Genomic DNA, 17187 nt, shown 5'->3' with positions numbered 1-17187 from the left:
CCAAAAAAAAAGAAAAAAAGAAAAAAAAGGAAAAAAATCGAATAGATGGTTTATGAAAACCTTATCTACACCATCTTGGTAGTTGGGTTGAATATCTGAAGCCTATTTCCAGGTCCATCTATGATATTTCACATTGGTTCCTCTAGCCAGATGACAATTTTATGGCTGTTACGCCTATCATATATTGATTATACTGGTTACCAGCTATTTTGGCATTGGAGCACCAAAGGATTGGAGTTTGGACTCCAATGCATGTGCAACTGTTACTCCTGCTCAAGGATCTATGTTGTTAAAGTGAGCTGTATTGCTAGTTTATATAAGCTGTTTATTGTATTGCATGTTGAATAGTAATATTTTCACTGTTTTTCTGCAGGTTCACAGCTAACCATTGTTTCCATCCCATTATAGAAGACTATGATTTTAAGTGTTTAACTGCATTATAATGGATCATCCACGACCAACCTCTGAAAATGGTGAGGATAATGTTGGCATTCCAGAACATTTACGCTGTAAAAGGACTGATGGAAAGCAATGGAGATGCGGTGCAATGTCCATGCCAGATAAGACTGTATGTGAAAAGCATTACATTCAAGCAAAGAAGAGGGCAGCAAATTCTGCAGTAAGGGCGAGTATGAAAAAAAAGAGGAAACCTTTTAATGCAAGTGATGATTACTTGGATAGTAAGAATGATGATATGGATATTCCTGTTGTGAAGACAAGGGTTGCAGAATCCCATTCTTCAGCCCCTAGGAAGAAGTCTAAGGAGCGCATTCGCAAAACCCGGGTGCTGCACTCTCCTAAGACACCTCCGACTAGGAGTTTCTCTACCTCTATCCTTTTAAAACCAAATGATGATCCACCAATAGATATTGGTGGGTTTGATGAGGAGTGGAAAAGTTCTCATACAACACCAACAACTTCTGGCATGGAACCATCAAAGAGTAGAGCTCCAAAGAACCTTGATGACAATGCTCTGGTGGTGAGTTGGTTTGCATTTTCTTGGTTATTAACTTATTATTATATTTATATACATTGGTGCTGATCTATCACAGCATAGTGGTAATTTTGGCACAAATGGAGGGGCCTGAGAGTCTGAGATTAGCCTCTTCATATTAACCAGATGTCGCATCTCTTATGGCCTTGTCTGTTCCGTTGTAAAATTTTCTCTACAAATGATATTTTTCATTTAAAATTTTCCTCCATTTAAAATTTCCTTATTTTTGAGCGCCCTTTTTTGCATTCTATGTTAAAACAAACAGTAGAAATCCTATTTTACATGGAAATTTTCTTTTCCAAGTTTTTACATGAAAACGAACGTAGCCATATACGAATATTGTCATGACTGGAAGATTGTAACTGTCTATCTGTTGATGTTTCTGGACTATACCATACTTCCTAATTTCCTACAGATGTTTGTTGGTTGGATGGTTTTGGTCTATAGATTGCTTGTGGTTTTGCACAAGTCTACTAGTTTGACCAATCTAATGGCAAGTCCAAGCAGTTGGTAGGCCATCTTATGGAGTATATTTTAAAGTTCCTCTCCACCCCTCCCTAATTTTTTTCCCTTTTGCTGAACATGTTGTAGTTTCTCAGGAACATTCTGCTAGAAGCACAGATACTTCTCATGACGTTGGCAGGAAAATCTGCCATCAGTGCCGGAGGAATGACCGTGGGAGGGTTATTTGGTGTCTGAGATGTGATAGGAGAGGATACTGTGATGGCTGCATTTCTAAACGGTGAGTTTGCCTTTTGTTGTGTTGTTGAAGAAACTGAATGTCCCTGGCAAAGGGGGAAAGAGAGAGAGTTGTTTGTTTTTGGTTGTTTGACCAGCAACCACACTTCACTTTATTTAAAATAAAAAGAAAAAATGACCGCTGACTACTCTGTATGTGCATATATTAGGTATCCCAAACTCTCATTGGATGACATACAGAGCTGCTGTCCTGCATGCAGTGGGACTTGTAATTGCAAAGTGTGCTTACGCGGAGATAATTTAATAAAGGTATCACTTTTTGTGAACAGGAGGGGTTGTTCTTATTATTGGCTATGCAATTGTCCTCAATCTCAGTTTCCTAAAAGATTTATTTCAAGCTTCATTGGACCTTATCTTGTTATCAGCTAAATATTTGCTTTGATCTTTCTCTGAGTTGCAGGTCAGGATACAGGAAATAGCTGCTCAAGACAAGTTGCTGTATCTCCATGGCATCTTGTCTGCAGTCCTTCCTGTAGTCAAGCAGATTCACTCTGAGCAGTGTTCTGAACTGGGGTTTGAAACCAGGTTTCATGGTAAGACGCATCCTTTGGTTTATTTCACATAAATCCAAGAAACCTTTCCTTGGCATAGAGTCCTCTACACTAAACGTGTATTTCTTCTCCCCAGGAACCAAAACAGATATTCCCAGGGTCAAGTTGAATGCAGATGAACTGATGTGCTGGTATCCTTCAAAACATTTTAGATGTTCTTTCTAGTGATTCAATGGGTATATCTATAATATGTTTACTGACATTACAGGGTTACTGAAAACAATTAGAAGAGTTCCACTTGATTAATTTGGATCATAAGCATCTGATTATCTCTTCTTTTTTTTTTTTTTTTTTGGACAACAAACCATTTTTAAATCCTGTAAAGGAAAGTCCATTATGTATGGTTGGTCATTTGACTAGGTTGCTTTCTCATGTGGGTGATCTTTTAGATGGTATCTAACTGTCAATGGAATTAGTCACCTGCTAATGTGCATATGCTCCATCTCTTGAAGACTATTAGTTCATCATGATGTGTCTTTTGGCAGCAATTGTTGTAGGATTCCTATTACTGATTATCACCGGCACTGTACAAGTTGCATGTATGATCTATGCCTGACATGTTGTCGGGAACTCCAACAAGCATCTGCTGATGATGCCAAAGGGGAATCATTGGAAAATCAAGTTTGTGAGACAATCCGAGATGAGGAAACAATGTTGAATGAATCGAGATCATTTAAATTAGGATTTGATTTATCAGTTCAGTTTCCTCATTGGAAAGCCAATAGTGATGGTACCATTCCATGTCCACCGAAGGAATATGGTGGTTGTGGTTCTTCATCACTAACCTTAACGCGCATATTCAAGATGAATTGGGTTGCAAAATTGATGAAAAATGTGGAGGAAATGGTTAATGGCTGTAAGGTGTATGATGTGGATAATGCACAACCTACAAGCTCAAGTGACTCTTGCTTATGCCGAGCTGCCTGCAGAGAGGACCGAGACAATAATTTCCTGTATTGCCCAACATCTCAGGATATGGGAATTGAAGGAATTGGTCGTTTTCGAAAGCATTGGTGTCGAGGGGAGCCCATCATCGTTAAGGAGGTGTTTAATTGCACGTCTGATTCAACCTGGGAACCCATGGCCATATGGAGTGGCATAAGAGAAACTACGGATGGAAAAACGAATGATGACAACAGAATTGTTAAGGCTATAGATTGCTTAAATTGGTCTGAGGTATGTCTGACCATAACACTCCCTTTTTTTTTTTTTTAATTATATGTTTATATGTATGGCAAAAATGTGTCCTTAGAGGTCCATCCTGGAAGGCAATTTCTTGAGAGCACATCTATTTCTGCCACATGGAAGGTGATATTGCAATTCTGGTCATTTGGATATCTAGGGAATGGTCTTGTTTTTGGATAGGCCACTGAAATTTTGAGTCTCAAATTCAATCATATACCCTCCCATGTGCATCAAGCAAGCTCTTCACAGTCCAAGCATGGGCATGTGGGCATGCACCCTCTCAGTGCCAATTATTCATCTCTGTTTTGGCTAAAACCTGACCTGTGAGCAGGTGGACATTGGTGCTACCTGTCTACAAATTTTTAGTCCTTCTGACCTGCCATGTGGCAGAAACTAGGTGTCTGTCAATTGATTACTTTTATAGACGGATGTTGAGGAAAATCAGGTCCTTTATATATTTAGAAGTATTTATAGGTTTAATGTTCCCTATGGAAGAATACCACCAACAACTTGTCATAATTAGTTGTTAGCCCATCATGAGATTTTTGGTAAGTTTTTGTTATTTTTGTCTTGGCATTGCAATAGGTTGATATTGAACTTGGTCAGTTCATTAAAGGATATACAGAAGGACGAATCCATGAAAATGGCTGGCCGGAAATGTTGAAGTTGAAGAATTGGCCATTGCCCAGTGCATCTGAAGAGTTTCTTTTATACCAGAGACCTGAATTTATTGGTAAACTTCCACTTCTTGAGTATATCCACTCCAAGTGGGGTCTTCTAAATGTTGCTGCAAAATTGGCCCACAATTCCTTGCAGACTGATTTAGGACCTACCATTTCTATTTCGTACGGGACATTTGAGGAACTGGGTAGAGGTGATTCTGTGGTCAATCTTCATATGAATATGCGTGACATGGTAGGTGTCTCATTGTCCTTTCATATTACTGTATTTTCTGTTGATGTTCAAGAAAATTCTAAAATAACATAACCCTAAGTTTTTGCATTATATAGTTTTGAGCAGATAGTTTCTGTTCTTATAAGCTTCGGGCCAGTAATTTAAGCGCTTTCTTGACTTGGTCTAATGTTTCTTGAGGTCTTTGTATAGTTATACCTGTTGTTGCATACATCTGAAGTGAAGCTAAAAGGTTGGCAGCAAACTATGATTGAGAAAATTCAGAAATCTTTCAAGGAATCTGATGAAAATGAATCAGTTGGTGATGCACACACAAGTTCAGACGAGAGTGGAAAATCACCAGACTCAACACCTAGTGGGCATGGTAAACAGAATGACGGGATGGCACCGAATGTGGATAAAGATGAGATCACGAAGGATCAAACTTTCAATTGGGATGATACTGGAAAGACTCATGCAGGAGCACTTTGGGATGTGTTCCGTCGTGAGGATGTCCCAAATCTGATTGAGTATTTGAGATTTCATTGGGAAGAATTTGGGAAGCATGCCAATCTCCCAGATGACTCAGTATGTGCTTTTTTCCTGTAAATTAGCTTTCCTGTTCAGTAAACACGTTCTATCTACAAGTGTTTTAACATGAATATGTTGTCTGGATCTCAGGTCAAACATCCTCTCTATGATGAAGCAGTTTTCCTGAATAAAGAGCACAAAATAAAATTGAAGGAGGAATTTAGTAAGGGCAACAACCTGTTGGTTTTTACGATTTCAGTAAAGCTCAATTAAGAGGCTGTTTTGGAGTATACGTTCCATTTATGCAGTTGAGGATGCTAATTCTCTAGATCCTAGTGACTATTGGATCTATTTTTACCAAATTAGATATATTTTCCTCCACTCCCAAATTTTCAACAGAGCGGGATATATAATTTCTGTAGGCCAAAGGGTTAGAACTGTCCAGCCTAGATAATATTCAGTGTACACCTAGGACTATGAATAACCAGCCCTTGTTGGGCAGGTTTGTGTGTGTTTGATTGGTTTTGTGCAGGGTTAGATATGATCGTTCGGAAAACCATGGCATGTTCTTGTTGGAAAGTTAGCAGATATCCTTACAAAAGGTCTTAGTAGTAGGTTTTCATCCTATTCTGTGCAAGTTGGGCATGTGTGATATCCATGCATCAACTTGAGGGGGAGTATTGTAATATGGATATAATGGTATTTTTGTCCTTGGGGGCAGTATTGTACTTGTACTCTTTTCCCATTATTATAAAGAAAGATGGCTAGTGTCAGTCAGACACAAGTCAGTTTTCCCCAAAATCGCAACACCCCTATCAGCCTTCATTATTTTATCCATATCTGGGAATCTTACATTGTAACCATCAAACAGTGGTCCTGACCACATCTATCCATTAAATGCAAAATGTGCATGCAGACACACAGCTCAATTAGGGTCGGAGGGGAAAAAGTATTTTCCTCCTTCCTTTCTCTTTCAAAGTAATCTTTGACCTTTTGAGTGATGATAATAATGAATAAATGAATGGAAATCCAATATTCATCCTGCATCTTCTTACTAACTATTTCATTGTTTTTCAGGCATAGAACCCTGGACATTCAAACAAAATGTTGGGGAGGCTATATTCATCCCTGCTGGATGCCCATTCCAAGTGAGGAATCTTAAGGTGAGATTGTCATGCAATTGTATATCTTAAGTTGGTCATCAGAATATTTTGTACACTTGCATTGTAGAAAATGGAATCTTACAGGGAGATTGTTGTCGTTGATTTGTAATGTTCTTTAATGTGTCTTTGTGTGCACAAAGTGTCATTTGGTTATAGGGTTTTCTATTGAAGACGGATTTAATGTCCACTTCCATTCTTGCCCATTGTAGGAGCTTGATTAGGAACTTGACTTTGTGAAGGTTACACATGTACATTGATGCGATCTGGAGTTATATCAAGCTGTTTTGAACCAGTTAGCATTATGATTCAACTCCTCTTTAGTATTCTGTATTAAACAAGCATGTGTCTCACATTTTGTGGGGCCTTGCTTTTGTGTTTGTGAGTGGTCAGATGATTTCTCAATCCATTGACTGGAGAAAGTTCCTCAACATGTGGTTTATAAGAACAATTTTCATAACAATAAAAATTTAGTGAGAAAAATGGTTTCTTAAAGTCAATCGGAAAGATTGCGTGTCTTCTCATGGGTTACAGGGTTGGTGCTTTCCCCAGTTGAAAAGGGGAGTTAGCATAGTCTGATTTAGCGGATACAGATAGTTGGTCTTTTATTTTTCTTCCCCAGTCAAGGGATTGGGGTTGCATGCCGCAAAGAAAGAATTGAAAATAAAATAAGAAAGGGCCATCTAATTAAATGTTGTCATAGCTAGGTGTAGTTTTACCAAACCTTCCACCCTTGTGTTCTTGATTTGCTCCCACCTGTTAAACTAGAGTCTATAACATATTGGGAAAGTTTAACTTGTATGATAAATAAAATCCTGTAGAAATATGAAATTATTTGTTTTACTCAATCTTAAAGTGCTTATTTCCATGATTCAATGAGCACATGTAATGTAAGATTGGATCACAAGTGATCCAATCCCAGGTAGGATCTTTAATAAATTCAATAAAAAATCAGATTCAGGGACAAATAGTATGAACAAAATAGAAAGAAGAGAATGAAGGGAAGAATGGGGGTAGGGGAACGGCTATCTCAGCCTGGGTCTCTCACCCCTAGCTATCTCAGCTGATGATCACCCTTTCTCAGGGAATAATTTTGCAGACATCAAAAATAATTTTTTTCATTCAACCAAATTCGTCTTCAATGTTGTAGCCCCTTACAAACTTATATAGAAAACTCAAAACTGACTCAAACACTAAAAAAAAAAGGCCTAATCCAATCCCTAACTAATTGGGAAACCTAAACTGAAATAACAAAGGAAATAGACTCAAAACAAGACTTCAATTAAAATAATGAATTAAATCTCGTTTTCTTGCTTTCTACCCATATTTTAGGTCCATTAAAGTGGCCCATTACAAAGAAAACCTATGGGATCAAGGGCCCAACACATACATAATCTGACCCAAGGCTTTATTTGCAATGAAATAAGCTCATTAAGTGACTTATCTGCATCAACATGTGGTAACTAATTATTATATCTTTTCTTTAATTTCTCCAGTCTTCAGTTCAATTGGGCCTCAATTTTTTATCTCCTGAGAGCCTGGGAGAGTCTGTACGGCTGGCTGAAGAAATCCGCTGTCTTCCAAATGATCATGAAGTAAAGCTTCATATGTTGGAGGTTTGGAAATGAAAATTCCCCTAAATTTGTTGTTTCCTGTAATATCTCGTAGAAGTACCTGGTTTTCCTAACAGGTTTCAATGCAGGTGGAGAAGATGTCACTCTATGCTGCCAGTTCAGCTATAAGAGAAGTCCAAAAGTTGGTACTTGATCCCAAGTAAGCAAAATGAGCTTTGGCTTGCTGGACCGTTTTTATCGATATAGTTTCCAACACTATTTATAAAGAGGATATCAGGAATTCCTATCTCTCCGTGTCTAGTTCTGGACATTTGGGTATGTAAAAGGGGGACGAAAACCTACCATTCAACAAGTATCAGATATTCTCATAGGTCATCAGAGGATTGTTACCACTCAAATATATCAAGTTTATGTGAAATTTGATGGAACTTATTCCTGATTCTCCAAATTTTTACATGGTGATGCTGACTTTTTACCTGAGTTTCATATAATTGGTGCTAGTCTTACTTTGAGAGGGCACAGGGTAGGGAAGAGGGTAGATCCACTTCTCTGAATATTGCAGTTTATTCTTGTGAGAGAAGAAGGCAAATTTAGCCAGAATTTATAATGGGGAGAGAGAATTGTAATTGAAATGCCTGGGACCAAATTTGATCTCGAATTGCTACTACTCAGTTATTGGGTTTGGTCCAGTTGGCAAATGCTTTCCTAATGTTTGGTTCGCTATGCATATGTGAAATGTTCTCTTGCACTCGAGTGCAACTTTCTTGAATATTGACATACATATTGTTTCTTTGATGTTTCTGCAGAGTAGGGGCGGAGCTCGGATTTGAAGATCCAAACCTAACTGCAATGGTTGCTGATAGCTTGGAGAAGATGATTGAACGAAGGAAAATTGCCTGTGTTTGAAACACTCTGCAGCACTTATAAGTTGATATAGGTCAACAACCCCTTTCTTCAGTTGTAGCATTATTATATAAGTTTAATGCATTTTATTGCAATTTTCCCCCATTGTCATATATTTCATTTGGTATAATCTTTAGCTATGGAAGGAAGACACCCCCCCCCAACCCTTTTTCTTTTTTCTTTCCTTCACAAAGCAATGCCTGTCACGGAAAATTAGTCAAGGGTAATGAAATCTCAAATAGGTTACGAGGGGTTGATGGGTAATAGTAAACTTCTCACTTTGAACTCACTTTCAAGGCACATACCCTACTTTGAGTTGTAACTTGATGAGTGTAATGTGTAATGTACTCCCATCTCAAGAACATACTCTCATTCCGTAAGCAAATCACGAAAGAGATGCAAAGATCACAGCGATGGTTGATAAATTTAGATTGTACAATAATTTGTAAAAAGGAGTCTCAGATTTTATTTATTTTATCAATTTAAATTTTTAAAATTTTGGTAGAAATAATTAAACACTGATGCTTACAAAATTCGGGACTAAACTATGAGCCTTTTTCAAAATATTTATTGAAAACTTGTAAAGATTTTGAATTTCCAGACCAAAATATTTGCTAGGATTGAAAATTTTGGGCCAAACTGTGAAAAGGTAAATTTTCTAATTTTTTTAATTGATTCAAAATCAATTTTTTGTTGAACTGAAAATTTTGCCGATTAGTAATAAATTTGAGAACTATGGTCAAGACCTTTAATTCAATATTTTTTTAAGGGACAACAGTGTTTTCTGTCTGCAAGAGGTCCCTACGTCGACACACAAGGGTGTGCACCACCAAAAGAGGCATGGTGGTCATTGTGCCCTCCCTATGTCAATGGTATAGGGGCCTCTAACGGACAAAAAACTATCTCTTTTAATTATATTAAATCTTTTTTTTATAATGTTGGAATACTAAACAGTACTCTGATCAATCTGACTTATTGCATTTTACTGTGAATTGGAAATTTTTTTCATGGTTACCTGTTGTCACACAAACTAAGGGTCTGTTTGGTTAACAACTTTTCCTTGCTACTGAAAATCACAACCTTTCCCTCTCCCCTCTTGTTTTGGGATCTGCAACCCACCCTGGAATATTAATCAGAATACTGCCCCAAAAACATTGGAGCAAGAGCAAAATATCAGGACCAAACCCTATTGAGGTTTAGCCATCACTTGCCACACGCGCTTGGGGTATTGGGGAAAGGCTGAAATCCATAGATCAATTTAAAGCTTGGAGAAGTTCATTTAAGACAGAAGGTTACTCTTCACGTATGTGGCAGTGTCTTCATTTTACAATCTGATATGCATCTATGATGATCAAGCTAAATGCCCATGACCCCGTGAACACCACAGGATCCAAGTTTGAATCCAAAGTTTTGAACTATAAAAGTGTCAAAAAGCTTGAAATCATCCTTCATTTATTAAGACTAAAGCCCTCTTGAGGTGGTTTGTATTGGGTGACAGAACAGAACCTGTGAAATGGCTTCAAACATTGGTCGTGGATCATGTGAAGTGTATCAGAAGCACCTCCACCTCCATTAAACCAAACCCTTTTGGCCTTTTCTTGCCTTCTCTTTCTTAAATATATATAATGACATCCTCTGCTACCAAATTTTCACTTGAGCTTCCTCTTACTTTCTTTGAATTTTCTGGAACTTGGGTAGTTGCTAGAAGAAGAAGATTAAGAAAATAATGAAGAAGAATTTCATCTCCTCCTTTGTAGCCTATATAGCACTTCTTCTTGCTGTCATCCTCCTTTCCCTACCTACTATCAGTAGAAGTATCCGATTGACTATGCCTGGTAAGCTCTTAACTGTAAATATATTATGTATAGATATGTCACTATGCTTCATTCATTTACAAGTACTTCCATGTTTATATTTTTGCAGAGACTCCAGTGAGCTTCAAGAGTGAAGGAAGCACTAGTGGAACTCCCAAGGTTTGTTATTTTCTCCCTCTAAAGGGTTTTAGTTTGGTTTAGTTCTACTCCTGGTACCTTAACCCAGTTGGGTGGCTGGCCCTGCTGACTGGTCAAGTTGGTCCAACCACGCTCGAAGGACCAAGCTCTTGTCTTGTTAATTGGTTCAACCCAGCGGTCTGATTGAACTGATTTGACTCAGATTGACCATTTTCCTGTTCTAATTTAGGTGGGTTTATGGTCACCTGGTGTGGTCCTTTGTAGCTACCCAGAGTCCCTTAACCTCTGTCATAGAGTGAGCTTCTTTATGTGTATCTACTACTACCTTAGTGAATAAAACTTGGGTTCTGTTTGGTTGTAAGGGAAATGTAAATATTTGCCTTGAACTGAAATATATTTTAGAGGAAATGTAAATATTTTCCTTCACTTCACTTCCCTTGCAACCAAATGGAGTTCAAGGAGTGAGTGAGCGTGTTTATTTATTATAATTGGGTAATGTGTAGGATGGGTTAAAGGAAGAACTTGGAATGGAGCTGTTCCCAACAGGATCAAGCTTGCCAGACTGTTCGCACGCATGTGGGCCATGCACTCCATGCAAGAGGGTTATGGTGAGCTTCAAGTGTTCCATTGCAGAGTCTTGTCCCATTGTCTACAGATGTATGTGCAAAGGGAGATACTATCATGTTCCTTCAAACTGATCTATGCCTCATGGGGTTACTGTTATTATCTCTATTTGATTTACATTGGTTGTGGTTGTGACCTAATGTATATATTTGAACGAGGGTAAGTTAGTAGTGAAATCAAATTTTGTATGTGTAATGGTAGAAGGGATCCCTTTTTACCCTGTCCCTCTTTTTCATGTATCTGATGAATGTAAGAGCTTGGTTGCTTTTTTAAATCTAGAATGTTTCATTTTATCTTTCTATTCTCCTCTTTTCAACTTTTCCTTTTTTTTTTTTTTTCTATGTTGTCGACCACATTAAGTTGAGATAAAGCTAAGTTTGTCATTGTTGTTGTAGTAATCCAAGCTATAAAATAATTGTTGGCCAGTTCGAATCAGAATCATCTGATCTGTCTAGACCAATTCTGATACCAACCCGCCAAGTAATTAGACTCCAATTTCTAGACCCATTTATACATTTTTTTTCAGTTAAATATTTGCAAATCTGTTATTTTGAGGTAGAGTTTTGCCTTTGCCACCAACCAAAGTAGTCTACCTAACAGTTCATGGACCCAGATCCTCTCCAATGTCTCAGTGCCTCGGGCTCAAAGTGTCCAATGTGCACTGGAGGACTGATAGCACCTGAACACAAACCCGAGGATCTAATGTGCACTGGGTGCACTTGAAAAGATCTCTGTCGGCAGTCCACTGCATAGGGGGATGGGGTGTCCAGAGTCCAGAGTCCAGACTCCAGACTCCAGACTCCAGACTCCAAGGAAGCAATGGGCAGTAGATGAAGTCTAGCAAAAAATAAAAAAAGGCAGTAGATGAGGCTCCTGTAATTTCATGGCATTGTCCATAGGCCATAGCATAAATAGAGGTCTGAGTCTCGTCACATTTACTTCATGTTCTTCATTAATGATCCACAGTGCGATCCCTACCGACTCATATGAAGTTGATACCGCCTGGGTCACCCAAAATAAATAGATTGTATTTAAACTTGCTAGGCATTAAGGAGCCTGCTCTATTATCAAAAAAGAAAAAGAAAAAAGGAACCTGCTCACAGATTTATTCGTGTCCACCATTGGGCACCACAACCTAGGGTTTTAGTTCATGGTATCGGTCATTGCTAATACCGATATCGATCTGTATCAAGTTACAATACTTTTTTATTACTATTTTTCCCTCCATTGTTTTAATATCGGCCATGTCCGACCCAATCTCGATAACTAAGAAAATGGGAATAGCATAAGGCGAACCAGCCTATTCCCTGCAACCTTTTTTGCATCACGTATTATTCATGTTTGATCATTGTTTTCTTATTTTAGTCAATAAAATAAAAATAAAATCAATGAAACTTACCTCTTATAGCGACATCCGTATTCTTATTGAATCGAAACTCCAAAAATTTATAGATTTTGAAGAAAAAAAAAAGTAAAAAAATTTACTTCTTCTTACCTGTTTCAGTTTCTAGGGTTTCAGGCAAATCTGATTTGATCTTGACCAATCCCATGTCCGATTCAATATACTTAAAACTTGAAGTGAGACGTTAATCAGATTTTTCCTTCTGTTAATGTCATATCTCTATGAACTGAACAGTTGACTGCACATCAGTCACCATTTTCCTGTTTCACATTCGGAAGGAAAAAAATCGTCTGCAATTCCGATCTCGTACAATTCCATCAAATACTACCTTCAGGGGGTCACACGTGTATTAATACCAATACAATGGTCCAGATCTGATTTAAATGATTCTTCACTGATTTAAGGTTTTATTAGTTGTACAAGATCTGGACCATTGCATTGGTATCAATACACGTGTCACCCCCTAAATGTGGTATTTCACAAAATTGTACGATATTGGAATTGCAGATGATTTCAACCCCATTCGGAAGGGATACTTATAGGTTGATCATAGGGTTTCTTTATGTACTTAAATTACAAGCTGAACCCTTAAAGCAGAACAAGATCAGTTTGGCCCTCTTTTGAAGGTTTTAAATGAATTGATTTCATGGAGAATATTTTACATTCTTGTATATCTTAAACCCAGTTTAATTATATATACACAGTTGGATTACAATAGTGACCAGTAAACCGATAAATTTTCTATGCTGCTTTATCATCATCATCCTTGGCGAGCTCAAGGCCTTCAGCTGCAAGAAGCTGACTGATGAGTACTTTTTCCTTCTCATCTTCTTTTTTCTTCCGCATTAAATCCCTTTTTTTCAGAACCAAAGTATGTCTTTTAAGGGTATTGGAGAAATATTCCATGGATGCCTTCTTCTCTTTTGCCAAGATCCTCCTTTCTTCCTCTGGATCAATCTGAGATAGCATCTAATCATCAACGTAGTGCAAGCCACAACTAGGGGAGCAAATAAATAATATAAAGAACCCACAATCACAATCACATGACTGCCTCAGTGCAAGCTTCCTAAGCCTCGCCAGATCACTGCTGGGTGAAAAAAGGGTTTTTGCCGTTGGGAGGGGGGAGGACACTGTAGCAATAAATAATTGCCTCTGAATCCAGTAGTGCATTTATAAAGACAGCCCTAAAATGCACCAGTGATTCAGGTCAGCAGCAGCATAAAGATGCTGTAGATGATCCAATATCCAATAGATGGGGATACTGCATTTAATCTGGCAATCTGGTAAGTACGATGTTCTTTTTACAGGAAAAATTATCACACTGAAATACTATTTATCCACTGCACAAACAGGGGAACAAGATTTAAAATTTATGAAAACCTACTTAGAATATCTGCCATGCCAAGAATCAACTCCATTGGATGAAATATATATCTAAATCATTCAGATGGTTTTTTTTTTTTTTTTTTGGGGGGGGTGGGGTGGTGGAGCGGTGTGGAGAGAGGGCTAGTGAAAATGGTCTACTGGTTTAGATGGTTACAACCATTCAATCCAATTAATTTATGTATAAAATATCTTGAAGGTGTGAACCCTCATTTCTAGGGGGTTGAAATCGTCTGCAATTCCGATCTCGTACAATTTTGTGAAATACCACCTTCAGGGGGTGACACGTGTATTGATACCAATGCAATGGTCCAGATCTGGTATAACTAATAAAACCTTAAATCAGTGAAGAGTCATTTAAATCAAATCTGAACCATTGCAATCGCATCAATATACGTGTCACCCCTTGAAGGTGGTATTTCACAGAATTGTACAAGATCAGAATTACAGATGATTTTTTTCCCATTTCTGGAACATAACCACAACTAACAACATGCTGTTGGAAGGCTGCTCTTGGATATCCTCATCTTGCAGCTTGGGTTTTATTCCCTTCAGCATAATTCATCCCCTTATCTTCATTATATATTGGAAAAGTAGAATTTTGGAAACATGCAAAATAAGAATTCTACATGCCCAATGGAACAGGATTATATTTTCATCTTCCAAAAATCCGTTAGGCCAATATATCACCAAGACTGATATCGCGAGCATGAATGTAACCTAAGTGAAATCTCCATGAATAAGTCATGAAAGTAAATAAAAATTAACACGTAGATTCATCTCACGCTGCTGCTGCTCAGCCCAAGCTGCAATTGCCATATCACCTTGTTGATCAAAAGCCTTTCGTTTTTTCATAAGCCACTCCATCCATGCTTGAGAAGCCTGAGAGTGAAAAAAATGAAGCAATTTTGACTAAGATAAAATTGACGAACAATCCAACCAAAACATCGTCTCACAACTAGCTTTTTCCCAAAAGTAATAAAACAGCCAAGCCAAAGAGGATTTAATAGTAGTTAATATGTTTCACAAGGAGTGTCATTCTAGACTACAGAAACAAGTTGCAGAGCTTAAGAAAGCTTAATGTTCTGTCCTATATCAAAGAAATGGATTTCAGAAAATTCCCTATAAAACATTTCTGCTTAGTCAACTCAAAGTTGCTCTTTTTAATCGGCAGCGCTGGACAACATCTCATGTTGGTCCAAGCCAAGTATTGTTTTACAGGTTAACAAATACACCTGACAATTATTTTCGCCAATGGATATTTGGAAATTCTATTAATATGCTACTCTTTGGGCCCGTTTGATAACGTTTCAAGAAACGCAGCAGAAACAGAGCAAAAATCGTTTGATGAAACTGTTTCGTTTCACTTATTTTCAGAAATAGGAATAGAAATTTCTGCTTATTTATTGTTCAAGAAACGACCCAGGCGACTTGTGGCCATTTTTTCACTGGTTATTATCGACTTCTAAAAACATGACTTATCAAACACCTTCAATTCCGTTTCTGTTTCTAGAAACGAAAATTTATGTTTCTGCCGTTTCTTGAAATAAAAACAGAAGAAACATTATCAAACGGGCCCTTTATGTCTCAGCCGGTGTACTTATTTAAGGTTGTTCCTTGTAACGAGACAAAGTATACTTTGGAGTAGGGATCCCAGGGATAAGTTGAATGGCAATCCCCCAGTCAGCTTAATATTGAAGGTAGTTGTGCAACAAACAAATGTTACAAATAGTTTGGCAAAAATAGGGGTGCCAATCTTGAATCCTAACCGCATAGCCCGCCCGAATCCAACCCTTTAATAATTTTTTTGTAAATTGGGCTCATCCACTCATCTAGTTTGGCAGTTTCATTGCACCCATACTCAAATTGCCCAAACCTGTTCATTTTATACCCAATTGATAAGGTGCCAATTGTTCAGTAAGCCTTTGATTTTCTTTGAGTCAGCTTCTAATTTACCTGAACTCACTCGATTACACCCAATGACAACCAATTATAGGTTATATAAAAAAAATTTCTAATGTCCCTCGAGACCCAAGCTCAACCTGCATAAACCCACCTGATTGCCACCCTTAAGTCAAAATTATATCAACCAAGATATACTAGTACAATTATGTTCAGGTAACCTTCAAGAACATTAAAATCAACACAGACTGTAGCAACTCTAACCTTCATGGGGTTGACGCGGTGCTCACTATCATACTGCATCCGCTTTTCATCATCTATAAGCAACTCATAAGCAGCTTGAATCTTAATGAATCGAGCTTCGGCTGTTTCCCCTTCCTCAAGGGTTCCTCTACCATCATACACTGGATCAGGGAAATCGATAAGATTAGTTGATGATTAAGTAGGGGTACAACCAAGGTAGCACAGTTAAATTATGAAAAATGTGAGGATAAAAAACAACAAAAAACACTAAATTGGCAGTTTCGTCGTCTACATGGTGGAGGTTTCAAAGGAATACAAATAACACTAAATTCACTAGGATTTGGGTCTCTTTCTTGAGTGGCACACCAAATTTGTGTATCTTTTTGGGTTAACCAAATCCTAGGAAATGGAACAGAACCTAAAAAAGGTCCAACTCAATTTAAATACTCAACTCAGCCTTCCCAACTAAATGGGGTTGGCTACATCGAGCCTCTTTCTTGAATCTGCTCTATTATTACTAGTCCCAAGTTATGCATGCATGTTTTCCTCACTTCTCCTAGAGCCATTTTTTGCCTACCCCTGGCTCTATTAAATTCCTTCAATCTGAAACAAACCACCCTTTCGTACTAGAGCATTCAAAGGCGTCCATTGCACATATCCATACCACCTCAAACCACTTTCTCGCAACTTATAATGTACCAGAATACTCCTAAATTAGCTCTGATTCGTTCATTCATTTTATTTTTCTAGTTTGACCACTCATCTATCTCAACATCCTCATTTCAACTACAGTAAGTTTGTTTGTATGTTGTTGCTTCACTGCCCAATATTCAGCTCCAAACATAATTGTTGGTCGTATAATAGTCCTCTAAAATTTTATTTTTAGTTTTAAAGGAATATGTTGATCACACAACACTCCGGATGCACCACTCCACTTCATCCACCCTATTCTAATTCTTTGTGCAACATCATCTTCTATTGTTCATTTTCTCCTTTAATTATGATTTAACCTAGATACCTAATTTTAATAAAAACACAAAAGTACTTACAAAAGCATGACTAAGATTAACCATTGAAAATTTCCTTTAATTCATATCCAATATTGTAGTATGCAACAAAAGGGCATTAACAGT

The 17187-nt window shown here is 37.7% G+C and overlaps 3 protein-coding genes across 3 annotated transcripts in view; 2 read left to right on the top strand and 1 right to left on the bottom strand.

Annotated features, from left to right (window-relative positions):
* The window catches only part of LOC122071557 (lysine-specific demethylase JMJ25-like), a 10219-nt gene extending 1558 nt beyond the window's left edge, over positions 1-8661 (top strand). Inside the window, exons 3-15 of the mRNA XM_042635929.1 lie at positions 374-979; positions 1594-1736; positions 1903-2002; positions 2154-2286; positions 2381-2435; positions 2790-3480; positions 4075-4404; positions 4594-4968; positions 5062-5134; positions 5989-6074; positions 7568-7687; positions 7774-7844; positions 8452-8661. Coding sequence (XP_042491863.1) covers positions 443-979; positions 1594-1736; positions 1903-2002; positions 2154-2286; positions 2381-2435; positions 2790-3480; positions 4075-4404; positions 4594-4968; positions 5062-5134; positions 5989-6074; positions 7568-7687; positions 7774-7844; positions 8452-8551 — 2814 coding nt within the window. The 5' untranslated portion in view covers positions 374-442 and the 3' untranslated portion in view covers positions 8552-8661. The remainder of the gene's footprint in view (positions 1-373; positions 980-1593; positions 1737-1902; positions 2003-2153; positions 2287-2380; positions 2436-2789; positions 3481-4074; positions 4405-4593; positions 4969-5061; positions 5135-5988; positions 6075-7567; positions 7688-7773; positions 7845-8451) is intronic.
* Positions 8662-9819: 1158 nt separating this feature from the next.
* On the top strand, positions 9820-11419 carry LOC122071558 (EPIDERMAL PATTERNING FACTOR-like protein 6). Its single transcript, XM_042635930.1, has 3 exons — positions 9820-10383; positions 10472-10521; positions 11004-11419. The coding sequence occupies exons 1-3, from the start codon at positions 10275-10277 to the stop codon at positions 11196-11198; spliced, it is 354 nt and encodes a 117-aa protein (XP_042491864.1). The 5' UTR covers positions 9820-10274; the 3' UTR covers positions 11199-11419.
* A 3127-nt stretch (positions 11420-14546) lies between these two features.
* Positions 14547-17187, bottom strand: part of LOC122071554 (chaperone protein DnaJ-like) — a 3082-nt gene continuing 441 nt past the window's right edge. Inside the window, exons 2-3 of the mRNA XM_042635923.1 lie at positions 16076-16215; positions 14547-14791 (exon numbers count right to left, since the gene is read on the bottom strand). Coding sequence (XP_042491857.1) covers positions 14654-14791; positions 16076-16215 — 278 coding nt within the window. The 3' untranslated portion in view covers positions 14547-14653. The remainder of the gene's footprint in view (positions 14792-16075; positions 16216-17187) is intronic.

This window comes from Macadamia integrifolia, unplaced genomic scaffold (genome assembly GCF_013358625.1).
Source record: "Macadamia integrifolia cultivar HAES 741 unplaced genomic scaffold, SCU_Mint_v3 scaffold_267A, whole genome shotgun sequence".
In the NCBI taxonomy this organism is placed as follows: Eukaryota; Viridiplantae; Streptophyta; class Magnoliopsida; order Proteales; family Proteaceae; genus Macadamia; species Macadamia integrifolia.
This window is presented reverse-complemented; position numbering and strand designations above follow the sequence as displayed.

Excerpts from the sequence above, each read along its gene's own strand:
- LOC122071558 (XM_042635930.1), top strand. The coding sequence starts at position 10,275 with ATGAAGAAGAATTTCATCTCCTCCTTTGTAGCCTATATAGCACTTCTT. Across the intron at positions 10,384-10,471 it reads TATCCGATTGACTATGCCTG|AGACTCCAGTGAGCTTCAAG; the intron begins GTAAGCTCTTAA and ends ATATTTTTGCAG. Across the intron at positions 10,522-11,003 it reads GCACTAGTGGAACTCCCAAG|GATGGGTTAAAGGAAGAACT; the intron begins GTTTGTTATTTT and ends GGTAATGTGTAG.